General features: G+C 59.5%; 1 protein-coding gene across 5 annotated transcripts in view; it reads right to left on the reverse strand.

Moving 5' to 3' along the window:
• The window catches only part of KCNQ1 (potassium voltage-gated channel subfamily Q member 1), a 320,688-nt gene extending 318,725 nt beyond the window's left edge, over positions 1 to 1,963 (reverse strand). For 2 of the 5 annotated variants that reach the window (XM_032490139.1, XM_032490141.1), the window contains exon 1: positions 1,433 to 1,962. In XM_032490139.1, the coding sequence (XP_032346030.1) occupies positions 1,433 to 1,812 (380 nt within the window). In that variant the 5' untranslated portion in view covers positions 1,813 to 1,962. Of the gene's footprint in view, positions 1 to 1,432 lie in introns of all 5 variants that reach the window. The other 3 variants (XM_032490136.1, XM_032490137.1, XM_032490138.1) reach the window with 3 other exon arrangements.
• Between the last annotated feature and the right edge of the window lie 10,715 nt (positions 1,964 to 12,678).

The following is a 12,678-nucleotide window of genomic DNA, read 5'->3' on the forward strand; positions in this document are numbered from 1 at the left end:
CGACACACACAAGCATTCCCCCAAGCCTCAAGACACGCCGTTGCTGCTGCAGCCGTGAGCAAGGCCGCCCTCTCCCGCAGCCCAGCCGCAGCCACCGCTCAGGTGTACTCCAGCAGCTCGGGAGGCAGGGGCTGGGGGCAAGGAAGATGCTTGAGGGTACTGTCCTCAAGGCTTGCCCTTCTGCTGAGGAAGGCCTGCCCATCCGCAGGGAGGGCAGCCACTCTGGTACCACCTGCGCTCCGAGGAGCAAAGGTGAGGCACCAAGGCTGTGCTGCCCCACCTCGCCGCACCTGCCGAGACATGCTCCAAGCCAGCCAGGGCCTGGCCCCCTCTGCTCTCCTGGGCCCTGGTGGTGGCTATCAGTGGGACAAAACAGGGCCCTGGACACCGCTCCTCCCCAACCAGGTCTCTCCCAGCCTCAGGCCAGCCAAGGCAGCAGGGACAAGCACCTGCCCTGCCAACAGGAAGCCAGAAGGAGGCCAGCACACGCAGCCCCAGAGCAGCCCACGCCATCAGTGGGGACGGCCAAGCCAAGGCTCACAGGCCAGAGGCAGGCACCAGACCAAGAGGGCACTGGCCAGGCGGCAGGACCACAGAGTGGCAGGAGAGGGCTCCTTGGGCCCCTGTCCCTGAGAAACGTAGTGCCCTGCTGTGCCCGCCCCACACAGGCAGGCGCAGCGGGAATCAGAACCACCTGGGCAGCAGCGGGGCCAGGTGCTGCCGACAGGGCCCTGCTTTCTCCTGATACATGGCTTCCTCTGACTGACCAGTGGAAATGGGCCTAAACCCACTGCTGCCTCGTATGCCCTCCAGGCTCCTCTGCTTCAATCCAGGTTTTCATGAGCCTAGTCGGGTTAACATGGGGCCCTGGGCACGCCCTACAGCCATGCTGACCCCTCAGGCAACACCACCAGGCCTGCCGCCCTTTGGGGCAGCCCAGCCCCTGCTGGCCCAGGAGACCCCCAGCAGGGCCCGCCTCGACCTGGGAGCATCTGAGATGTTGCTGCACCAGCAGGAGCACAGGCCTCCCCCTCTTGCCTCACAGGGCCCTTGGGAATTCTCTCCCCTGCACCTGTCCTCTCGCAGAAGGATTAACACCTGGATGATCCCTCCAGGAAGGAGTGGACCAGCTTTGGGCTCGGGCACCCCTCCCTGGCTGGCACCCCACACACATGCCTGGGCAGCGCCAGCAGGGGCTTTCCAGCCCCACAGGGTCAGACCTACCCGTCCCTAAACTTCAACGGGACAGGTTCCGTGCCAGGTTCCTCGCCGTTTCTGTTTTTCGCATTACCCGCTTCCTTCCCTCCGCGCTGCTCTGAGACGCAGCTGGGACGGGTCCGGGAGGCAGCAGGTGGCACGGAGACCGCGCTCCCCCGACGCTCTCCCCAGCCCCGCGGAAAGCGTCCCCGGGCCGGCTGGCGGCGATACTCACACGGCAAAGTGGTAGACGAAGCACTTCCAGCCGGTGGGGCGCTCGAGGAAGTTGTAGACGCGGCCCTGGATATGAGTGCGCGCGAGCAGCGGGCGGCGCGCGCTGTAGATGGAGACGCGAGGGTCGAGGCTGACTGGCGGCCGCGGGCCAAGGTCAGCGGCGGCGGGGGGCGCGGCCGGCGTGGCGGGGGATGCGGGCCCCGGGGTGCCAGGCGGGGCGATGGGTGCGTAGAGCGCGCCGCCCGCCGGGCCGCCCTCCGCCAGCTCCAGCGAGAAGGGGCACTTCTTGGCCGGGCCCGCGCTGCCCCGCCGGGCGCCCGGTAGGCGGCCCCCGCCCCAGCGCTTCCTCTCGGCCCTGGGCGGGGAGGAGGCCGCGGCCATGGCCAGGCAGGGCCCGCGGGGGCCGGCCGGGCAGCGGCACGCAGCGGCACCAGAAGCTGCGGCGAAGGCGGGCGCCGGGGCGCAGTGCTGGCCGCCGCCGCTGCCAGCCTCGCCGCGGGGCCCGCTGCCCGCCCCGCCAGGGCGTGGGGGGGGGGCGGGGCCGGGAGGGGGCAGCGGCCGCGGGCTGGTCCTGGGAGTTGAAGCGCCCCGCCCCGGCCCGGACGCCCCGCCCCCGGCCAACCTGTGCGCCCCGACGGCTCTCACCTGGGTGTCCCTCCCCGACTACGCCCATCTGTTCGGCCGTCGGGTTCCAAGCTCCTCGTTAGGCGCGGTTGGCGCCTACGTGCTCCTGGGTCCCCCTCGCCCACCTGCTTAGGCGAAAGGACACCCCGCCTCCGCCGCCAGCTCAGCGAGGAAGGAAGGCGCGAGGTCAGCAGGCGCAGTGACCACGAACTGCGCGGCCCGGGCAGGAGGGCGGTGAAGGGCTCAGGCACCCACTTCACCCGCCCTGAGTGGCTCCGTAGAGGGTGGGGTGTAAGGAGGGACGCATCAGGAGGCAGACGCGTTAGCCTGGCAAATGCTCTGAGCACCTCCTGGGTTCCGGGCGTTGCCGAGCGCGGGCTGCAGGCAGAGAATGCTGTCGGGTCGTTGCCCACAGGGCCGTCGGACCCTGGAGATGAGACGGGGTCATCATCAGTAAAGGACGGCCCAATGGGAGCCATGTGTGGGTGGGGGGTAGAGGGAGGTGGGGGGAGCGGGCAGGATGCAGGGCACATGCAGGGCGCCCTTGAGGGAGGCGCTGCTGGGGCCTGGACAGGGTTTGACCAGGGCACAGGCTGGCAGGATTGCCTGAGCAGGTCTAGGGAGAGGCATTGGAGACTGGATGTCTTGTCCTCCCTGCCCTCTGGACCCAGCTGCTTCTGCGCCCTGTGAGTTTCCCTGGGTGGGCATGGTGTAGAGGTGGGTGCTAGGGTCAGGAGGTGGGTAACACGGTCAGAAGGATTGCACAGGTCCCCTACCCTGCGCTGGCATTTGGGTCCCTGTACATTGCCCTGGCATGAGGATGAAGGATGGGTGTCTAGCAGAAAAATACTGACCTCCGTCAGGACATTGCCCTGGGCGGAGGAGTCTCCACCTGCCATGTCAGGGACCTGTAATCTATGAGACACTTCCCAGGTCTTCACTGAGCGCCTGGGGCTGATTTGTTAGTAAATAAAGTCAGCTCTTGTTGTTGGACCTAGTGCAGCTCGGCCCTTCACCCCGACTCCTCCCACCTCGGATGGTGCTGGCACGTTTGTGTAAGCAGAGGGAATGAACAAAGTTGGTCCCAGCCTGTGCTGGGCAGTGTGGAGACTCAGGGCTGCTAAGGCGCGGAAAGCTTGCTGAGAAGTGCATCTCCTAGGACACAAAATGGGCAGGGAGCCAGAAGAAGGAGGAGAGCCCGCCTCCGCAGGGCCCGGGGACAGCCAGGGCACCAGCAGGCATTCAGTCAATACTTTCCAAATGAAGACATGCATGAATGAACGGTGTCTGTACAGCCACACCCCAATCAGCAGGAGGAAGATGAATTTCTAACATGCAAAGTTGGAACAACTGGAGAGTCACAGAGAAAGGGAAAAAGGTAGAACTGATCCCTCTTGCCCACACGTGCAAAAGTAAATTTCGAATGGACCAAAGGTATCGATGTGAAAGTTGAAATGAAACTGTGTAGAGTCTACGAGAAAGTATGGGTGAGTTCCTCAACAAGCTGTGAGCTGGGAAACCATCTCCAACTATGGCCAAAATCCGGAGACAATAGCTGAAACCAACAAAGTAAAACAGGCAAATGACAAACTGGAACAAGCATGTGCGATTTACAGCACAGGCAAAGGACTCACAGCATTGACACAGAAAGGACATCTGAAACCGAGAAGGAAGTGACGGACAGCCCTGTGGAAAAGGGGGCGAAAGACGTGCACAGCTCACAGGAAAGGGGGTTCGTGATCCTCGCACTTACAAAAAAATAATGCACAACGTCACCTGTAACAAGATGTGGGGGGTTGGGGAGGGTACAGCTCAGTGGCAGAGTGTGTGCTTAGCATGCACGAGGTCCTGGGTTCAATCCCCAGCACCTCCTCTTAAAAAGAGAGAGGCTAACAAGGGCCTACTGTAGAGCACAGGGAACTGTATTCAGTGTCTTGTAATAACACATAGTGGGAAAGAATCTGAAAAGAAAAATATGTACGCACATGTGTAACTGAGTGGCTCTGCTGTGCACTTGAAACTAACATTGTAACTCGACTGCCCTTCAATACAAAGCAGGGCAGAGGGTATAGCTCAAGTGGTAGAGCGTGTGCATAGCACGCACGGGGTGCTGGGTTCTAAGCCTCAGTACCTCCATTTTAAAAAAAGGTACATTAATTATCTCCCAAAAAAACTAAAAAAATTTTTAATAATAAAAAATAAAATTAAACAATTAAAAATCAGTAAATAAAAAAGAGAGAGAGTAAAAAGAAGAAAGAAAGATGCAAATTGAAAGTACATGCTGACACCATTGCTCACCTACCTGATTGGTGGAAATCCACACGTTTGACTGCGGGCTCCGTGGGCGGGACCGAGGGTGAGCACTGTCATCGGCGGGACAGGGGTCCCGGTGGCGTTAGGAAAAGCACAGTGTCCCATCTGGCCCAGCCAGCTGGTTCCATCTTCTGACCCAAAGATACGTGCGACAAGCCGAGAACGATTTGGACATAAGGCTATTCACTGCAACATTACTTGTATTAGAGAAGGACTAGGAACAACCAGAAGGTCCCTCAGCTAGTTGACTCAGCCAGGTACAGCCCCACAGTGTGGCCCCTTCTCAGTACTGTCACCCACACCCAAAAGATAAAAGGAGCCCAAAGACCGTACCATTAGTAATGGTATTTGCATCGTTGCTGTGAAATGATACGCCCACGTGTGCCCGTAGTGCCTGCACCGCGTTCAGTTCCTCCCGGACGAAGCCTCTCAGGACGAGAGAAAGGAGATACAAACACAAAGTCAAAGAAGCAGCGACCAATCCTGAGATTTGAACTGGGAACATCAGTGTAAACTCCTCAGCTACGTCATCTCAGAGCTGCTCTCTAGCTCTGTCTGCTGAAAAGTTTTAGGAGGGACCGAGCACCAGCAGAACAATTGAAGCATCCAAAAGAATTGTCAAGTATATTAAAACCCCATGAATTCATTATGATACTAAAAATACCCTCCTGGCCCCTCGTCAGTTTCTAGGGCTCATTATTCTGAAAACTAGTAAAATGAATTAAAAAGGGATGTATGAACCGAACTTCAGGGTAAAAAGAGGCCACACGTGTTGGAGGCACGCACTGAAGTGCTTCCAGACGGGCGACGTGATGTCGGGGAATTGCTTCCAAATAATCAGCAGGGAGGGGCAGCGGTCCGGGTGGAGATTAAACCAACCGGCTCTGAATTAGCCACTGATGAGCCGGCCGGCAGATACAGCCTTGACACTGTGGGCTTTGCTTCTGTGTAAGTTTCAGTATTTCTAAAATTGTAGTAAGTAGCCACTCAGGCACCTGGCAGTGGCGGGGATGTGGGGAGCTGAGCTGTGCAGAAGCCTGCTCTGGGGGTCCTGGCCCCAGCGTGGGGGCCCTGGGGTGGATGGGAGACCAGACAAGGAGTTGCTGCAAGTTTCCCAAAAACTCAGAGGAGCTGGGAGGAGGGGCAGGGGTGAGGCCAGGTGCGCAGGGGTAGGGAAGTGGGGCTGGGGCTGCACTGGGCTCAGGTGAGGGCAGAGGGCTAGGGGAGGGGATAAGGGCGGGGCCAGCCCTCAGGAGCAAGGCAGCCCTGCTGGAAGCAGGGCAGAGGGCCTGACCCAGCCCCTGGCTCCCCAGATGCCGCCTCCACCAGGGAGAGCCCCCTCCCTCCCCAGACCTGCTCCTCGGCCAGGTCACTTGGGGTGCACATGGCACACCCTGGGGTCCCAGACGCAGAGGCTGATGGATCTACTTGGCCATGCATGGACTGGGAGGCCCCCCTCCCTGCCTCTCAGGCTCATGGGCTGTCTCTGGGCCTCAGAACACTCTGGAAACACATCACTCACCTTCCCTCAGCGACCCTTTACCAAGACCCCTTGGCACACCTTACCCCCCCGAGGCCAGCCATGGGAGGATCCCAGAGGTTGTCATGGGAAAACTGAGGCTGGGGAAATGACGGGTGTGTGGCCCCTGAGAGGTCAGTGTCTGGGCAAGGATGGCATCTCCTCCAGCTCCATGACGGATTTGTCCACTCACCCGTGGTTCCCCACGTCCCCCTGGGCACCGACTGCGCCAGGCACTGCTCCACACCGGCCCCAGGGCCACAGGCTCCGGGCCGGCCTTCCTGGGGCTCAGGCTCAGCGGGGAGGGCAGCGAGACGCAGAGGACAGGGCGCCGGGGAGGGCGGACTGCGGGGGCTGCCCTGTGCCTCCGCGGGGCTGGGCGGGCCCGGGCTCTGAGCTTTAGCCAGCTCCTCTCCCTCCGTCTCAGGCAGGGGATGCTGAGGACCCTGAGTTCAGCCACCACCTCGAGACAGAGGCCAAGGGGAGTCCTTCCACTCTGACCTGACTCCATCCCTCCTCCATGGGCTGTCGGACAGTCACCCCACAGAGTTCACTGGCGCGGACTGTGGGCAGCTCGTGGGACAAGTCCTCGCTGCTCTCCCAGCCCAGTGGGGCGGGACGGACGAAGCTGGACTCCGCGTCCCAGCAGAGGCCCCAGCGGGAGGGAGACGCAGGGGCAGTCACCCGCCCTCCTCTCCCGGGTGCCATGCCGGGAGCCGGCCAGGGAGGCTGAGGGCCCGGCATGCGTGTGTGCCCTGGGCACAGCTCTGGTGCACAGTATGGTGTGTGAGCACATTGTGGGTGGGTGGGTGTGGCGCTCACATGCCTTGCACATGTGTGTGTGACTGTGTATGATGCACACATGTGCACGTGTTTGTGCAGAGACCTTTTGTGACCACACAGGGAATGGGGATGCTCCACCCCCCCCAAGGGCGGCCTTCGAGCAATGGGGTCTGGGCCCCTGGGAGTGGGGCGCTCAGAAGAGAGACCAGGAGGGGCAGAGTCAGGGGGCAGGCAGCCACCTCTGAGGGGCCGTACCTCTGACCCAGAAGGCTGGCCCACACAGGTCCCTTGGTGGCTGGGCCCTGCCCACGGAGTCACACCCCCACATTCACCCCTCCCAGCCCAGGATCCAGGTTCCGCCGCCCAATCGGGTGGCAGGTGCTGCCCGCGTGCTCCCTTTGGTCTGAGGTTAGGTCATCTGACATCACTGTCTTCCTGAGCTGGCCTCATGCTCCGTGTTGTCACAAGTTCCCAGCTCGCGGTCGGGGCTGGCCCGGCAGACAGAAGGCCCACTGGACGCTCTCCAGGGCTCAAGTCCTAGTCTCCAAACTGAGCAAAAGAGTCACAAAACTTTGGGGCTGTTGGCACGTTGTTTGTTCCGGGGCAGCAGTAGGGGTGGTTAGCTTTATGGCAATGGGGTCCCCTCCAGTCACCCCCCCACTGGCCACTGAGCCTCCCCCTCCCCTTCTAAGAGGATGTCTTGTTAGCCCGAGAACCCAAAGCCCAGGGACCTGGGGACCAGCGCCCCGCCAGGGCAGCTGGAGGCCGGCAGAGTCTCCCTCGCAGGAGCCCTGAGCAGCAGCCACTCAGAGCTGAAGAGTCAGGTTTCAGGTTCAGGCCCAACTTCCAGCTGGCGGGGCCACCTTGTAATCAGCTTTGCTGGGAATCTGCACCGACTGCTTACAGAACTGACGGGTTAATTTTAGACTGCCGGTCCAGCTGCTGCAAGGATGCACGGCCCCGGGCCATCTTTGGTGAAATTGCCCCTATAATGTGCACTTTTAGACACTCACCCTGATCCTTTGGCTGCCCAGGTGACCTGTAGTATGAAGTTAGGGGACTCCTGAGCCAGTGGGACCCTGGGGGGCACGTGCCTGCCTGGTGTCGCCTGAGGAGTGAGGGCGGCGGCCTGACATGCCTGGGGTCTGATCACCAGGACTCGAGGCCTCCCACCTTCATGGGGCACATGCCCACTGCCCACTGCCCTCAGCCCACAGTTGACCCTTTGGGGCAGCAGCCACTGTAGACCCCAGGAGCACAGGCAGAGCCTGTTCTGGGGCACCTGAGAAGTCACGAGGCCTTTCCTGGCTAGAGAGCCGGGGGGTGTCGCTGGCTACTTGGAGAATGGACGGCGGGAGGCCTGGGCTGGGCAGCCTGTCTTTAATTCTTTGAGGCTGTGGTGGGCAGTTTCCCAGCCAGCATCCTCATCCACCTGGCTGGTGCTGGTGACCCGGCACTCTGGCCGGCGGGGCCGGCCCCCTGAAGCCCGTCCACCCTGCAGAGCTGGGGCCCGCCCTGGGCCTGTGCTGAGAGTGGACTTGGAGATGGCAGGTGAGCAGGTTGGGCCCAGGGCTGGCGGGGAGGCCGGGGTGAAGGAGCCGCAGCAAAACGGGGTGAGAGGAGGAGGAAGAGGCGGGGGCGATTCAGCCAGCCCACCAGGATTTACTGAGCGCCTACTGAGTTCCCAGCCATGCTTGGCTGTGGTGGGGGGAGGGGCCGGAGGAGCAGAAGGCGAGGCCCTGCCTGCAGGGGATGGTGACCTCGCCTCTGGGACACACAGACCAGGAAGAGACCACAGACAGCCTCACATGCTGCGTGGTGGAGCCCTAGGCCCAGCAACCCCCACCCCCCGCGCCCACGCCCACAACCAGAGCCTGTGCAAGAGCTGTGCTCCCGCCAGCGCGCGGGCGTCGTGCGTGGGCGCTGAGCCCGACTCGCTCCTCTCTGTGCGTCCGGGCGCCCAGGAGAAGTGACAAATGGTCAGTGGGTGCCTGGGAGAGGCTTGTCTGGAGGGAGGGACAGCTGGATGGTGGATGGATGTACAGGTGACTGGACAGATGGATGGACGGACAGACGATGAATGGATGGGTGGGTGGGTAGATGGAATGGTGGATGAACAGATAATTGGCTGGACAGGTTAGTGAGTGAATGAATGGACGGATGGATGGTCGGATGGGTGAATGGATGGGTAGAAGACTGGGGCATGTGGGTGACTGGAGGATGGACAGATGGACCACCTTTCCTTCAGTTATTTGCACAGATGTTAACTCCCCAATAAAGTATTCATTGACCTGCCCATTTAAAGATAAAATCCCCCAGTAACAACAACAACAACAAAACCGCAAATAACCCAAACAAAAATGGGCAGAGGCCTAAACAGACATTTCTCCAGCGAAGATGTCCAGATGGCCGATAGGCACGTGAAAAATGCTCAAAATCGCTAATTATCAGAGAGACGCAAATCAAAACTATGATGAGGTATCACCTCACACCGGTCAGAATGGCCGTCATTAAAAAGTCCACAAATAATAAATGCTGGAGAGGCTGTGGAGAAAAGGGACCCCTCCTGCACTGCTGGTGGGAATGTACATTGGTGCAGCCACTGTGGAAAACAGTATGGAGGTTCCTTAAAAAACTAAAAATAGACTTACCCTGTGATCCAGCAGTCCCACTCCTGGACATGTATCTGGAGAAAACTCTAATTTGAAAAAATATGTGCACTAACTAATATACATATAAAATAGATAAACAAGTTCCTACTGTAGAGCACAGGGGACTATATCCAATATATTGTAATAACTTATGGTGAGAAAGAATATGAAAATGAATATATGTGTGCTCACGTATGACTGAAGCACTGTGCTGTGCACGAGAAATTGACACAACATTATAAACTGACTATCCTTCAATAAAATAGATGTACACAAAATTGGGGGAAGAAAAGAAGACAGAGCTCACAGCAGCACTACTGACAACAGCCAAGACATGAAACAACCTAAACGTCCACCGACAGATGCCTGGATAAGGAAGCTGTGGTGTATATATACAATGGAATACTACTCAGCCATGAAAAAGAATAAAATAACGCCGTTTGCAGCAACATGGATGGATCTGGAGATCATCATTCTAAATGAAGAAAGTCAGAAAGAGAAAGAAAAATACCATATGGTATCACTTATATCTGGAATCTAAAAATAATGACAGAAATGAACTTATTTATGAAACAGAAATAGACTCACAGACAGAAAGAACAAATTTATGGTTACCAGGGGGCAAAAGGAGTGGGAAGGGGTAAGTTGGGAGTTTGGGATTTGCAGATAGTAACTACTATATATAATACAGATGAACAACAAAGTCCTCCTGTATACTCAGGGAACCACATTCAACATCTTGTAGTAACCTATAATGAAAACGAGTATGAAAAGGAATCTTTATACGTGTACATATACGACTGGATCACTGTGCTGTACGCCAGAAGTTAACACAACGTTGTGAACCGACTATACACTTCAATAAGAAAGTAAAATAAAGTAAAATCCCCCAACCATCCATCCGTCCGTCCTTCCAACCATCAACCCAGGTTCTCCCTGGCTTTACTTTTCCCCACAGTCATTTTAATAACTTCTCTTTTTTCATTTGCTTCTGCTTACGTCTTTGTTCATTGTCTGTGGTTGACAGGATGGTTGGGGCGGCGTAGCGGGGTGGACACGGGAGAACGGGGTTATGCCTGTAGTTTAATGAGCCTGAAGCACCTATTTCCTCCTGCAGACCCCCAGGTAGGGGGCTTCGGTATCTCGGCCTCCTCAGGGGCCAAGAAGAAGAGGACAGAGGGGCGGCTGAGGACTGGGGGGGCTGTGGTCCCTCTGACCTGATGCCCACAGGCTGGTGTCCCTGCAGGACAGGAGCCTGTGCGTCCACACACACACAGTGTGTCCACACGCAGGGCCACACACATGCACACACTGTGCCCACTCTAGCACACTCACACACACAGCCCCCTGCTGCTCCTTGCATGGACGCTCACTGGAAGCCCTGGGGCAGTGCGGCCCCATCAGCTCTAAGGCCAGCTCTGCTCCGAGTGCTCTCCTGGCCCCCTCAAGCCCCACAGGGCGATCTGATCGTCGTCCCCACTTCCCATGGGGACCTGGACCCCAGCTGTGAAGGGGCTCAGGGAGGGCCCGCTGCCCCAGCGGGGACCTGCCAGCCCGCGCAGCGCTCTGACACCTGCTGCCTGTGGTCAGGGTGGTGGCTGCTCTGTTACTTGGCAGGTCCGCACTTACCACTGAGCACCGCGGGGAGCAAGCTGGGGGACAGCTCCTTTCTGGAGCTCCGGAAAACCCCAGGGACAAGATCGCCTGAGTCCTGGCCCAGCCCCTGGTCGGCCTCTCTGGCCTCTGTCCCTGCAGCTGTGGCAGGTCAACGCCCCCTCCCGGCTTGACGGAAGGACTGGCCAGCTTCAGATGCTGCCTGTGGCCTGGGGGCCAGAGGCCATGCTGCACAGCACCCAGGCCAGGGGTACCGCCGATGCCCTCTGTGCCCCCACTTCCCAGTCCTGCTTCTGGGGCTGGAGGCCACAGACGAGGATTCGCCTGCCAGATGCAGGATCCTGGGCTGAGAAGATCTTGATGATCATTTCGGGGAGAGGACACTGGCCGTGGCTGTGGGATCGAGGACCCACGAGGCGCAGCTTCAGAACCACGGGCGCCCTCGTGGGAAGAAGGCGCTGCCAGTACCATGGGTGGGGCTCCAGGAGGACCTGGGAGTGTGGGGAGGTCACCAGGGTTGGGGTGAGTCTGGGCTGCCCAGCGTGGGTGACCTCAAATGGGGTGGCCCAGCAGGCTCACGGCCTCCACCAGGGAGGCTTAGCTCAGCCCAGGGGTGGCGGCAGGTGGCCCCATCCTTCAGAGCCTGTCCTGACCTCTCCAGTCAGGAGTGGCCAGGGGTAGCATCTCTCCCAAGGACCAGGGCAGGGCCCTGCCTGGCCGAGGGGCTGGGTCCAGACCCCTCACAGACCCGAGGGAGGTGCTGGGTTGGAGGAGGTCCCCAGGCCGGCAGGGAGACTCCGGGAGGGGAGACAAAGAGCAGAGGGGGCCCAGAGGCCTGCGGCCTGCCTACAAATAAAGCTCCATGGTACCCAGCACAGCCGGGGGCGGGGCCTCCAGCTGCAGCGCAGTGTGTGTTGGAGACGCCCTCAGCACCCCCTCCCCCTTCCCAGGCCTCCGCTGGGGCAGGAGACAGAGGGTCTCTGTGGCCAGCCTGCTTCCGAGAGGGATCTGCTGTCGCAGGGACAGAGGCCTGGGGGCTGAGCTCTCGCTCTGCCTGGTGTGGCCTCTTCCCCAAAGGAAGTGTCACATGAACTCAGTCCCGTCCCGGGAGGTGCCAGCCCCTGAGCCAACTGTAACAAAGGGGATGGAGGTGGCTAAAAGCAAAGCAGGTGTATGCAGGCCTCAGATGTCCCCCAACAGTGTTAGGGGGCTCAGGTGGCACCCGGGGGCCTCCCTCCCCGCCGGGCAGCAGTGCCCCAGGCTGAGCTGAGCCCACGTGGGGCTACAGCCTGCGGGTCCCGAGGCTCTGCCCTCGGCGGCTCACGGAAACACAGACCCGCACCCCTCGTCCTAGCCACTCACTCACTTCCTCGTCTGTTCACCCAACAGCTTTGGTTCTGTGAGCGTTCAGGAGCTGACAGTCCCAGGCAGGAAGCAGACAAGTGAGTGAAAGGTCACTTCCGAAGGTGAGGCTCTCTGAAAAATGACACCGGGTAACGTGGGAAGAGAGAAGCAGGTACTGGAGAGGTAGGCAACGGGCGAGGCAGGGCAGGGCTGTGGCCTGCTGACTGGGTTTTATTGTTGGACTAACTGGGAGCCATTGAGGGTTGTAGGCAGGGAGGGTCCTAGGCTGGGGGTGGCTGGAGAAGAGCATCCAGGAGGCAGAGGCAGAGGGCAGGACTGGAGTAGAGACTGGGAAGAGGGCAAAGGCCCTGTGCCTCCTGCCTCCCAGGCTCAGAGGGT

This window comes from Camelus ferus, chromosome 10 (assembly GCF_009834535.1).
Source record: "Camelus ferus isolate YT-003-E chromosome 10, BCGSAC_Cfer_1.0, whole genome shotgun sequence".
Lineage (NCBI taxonomy): Eukaryota > Metazoa > Chordata > Mammalia > Artiodactyla > Camelidae > Camelus > Camelus ferus.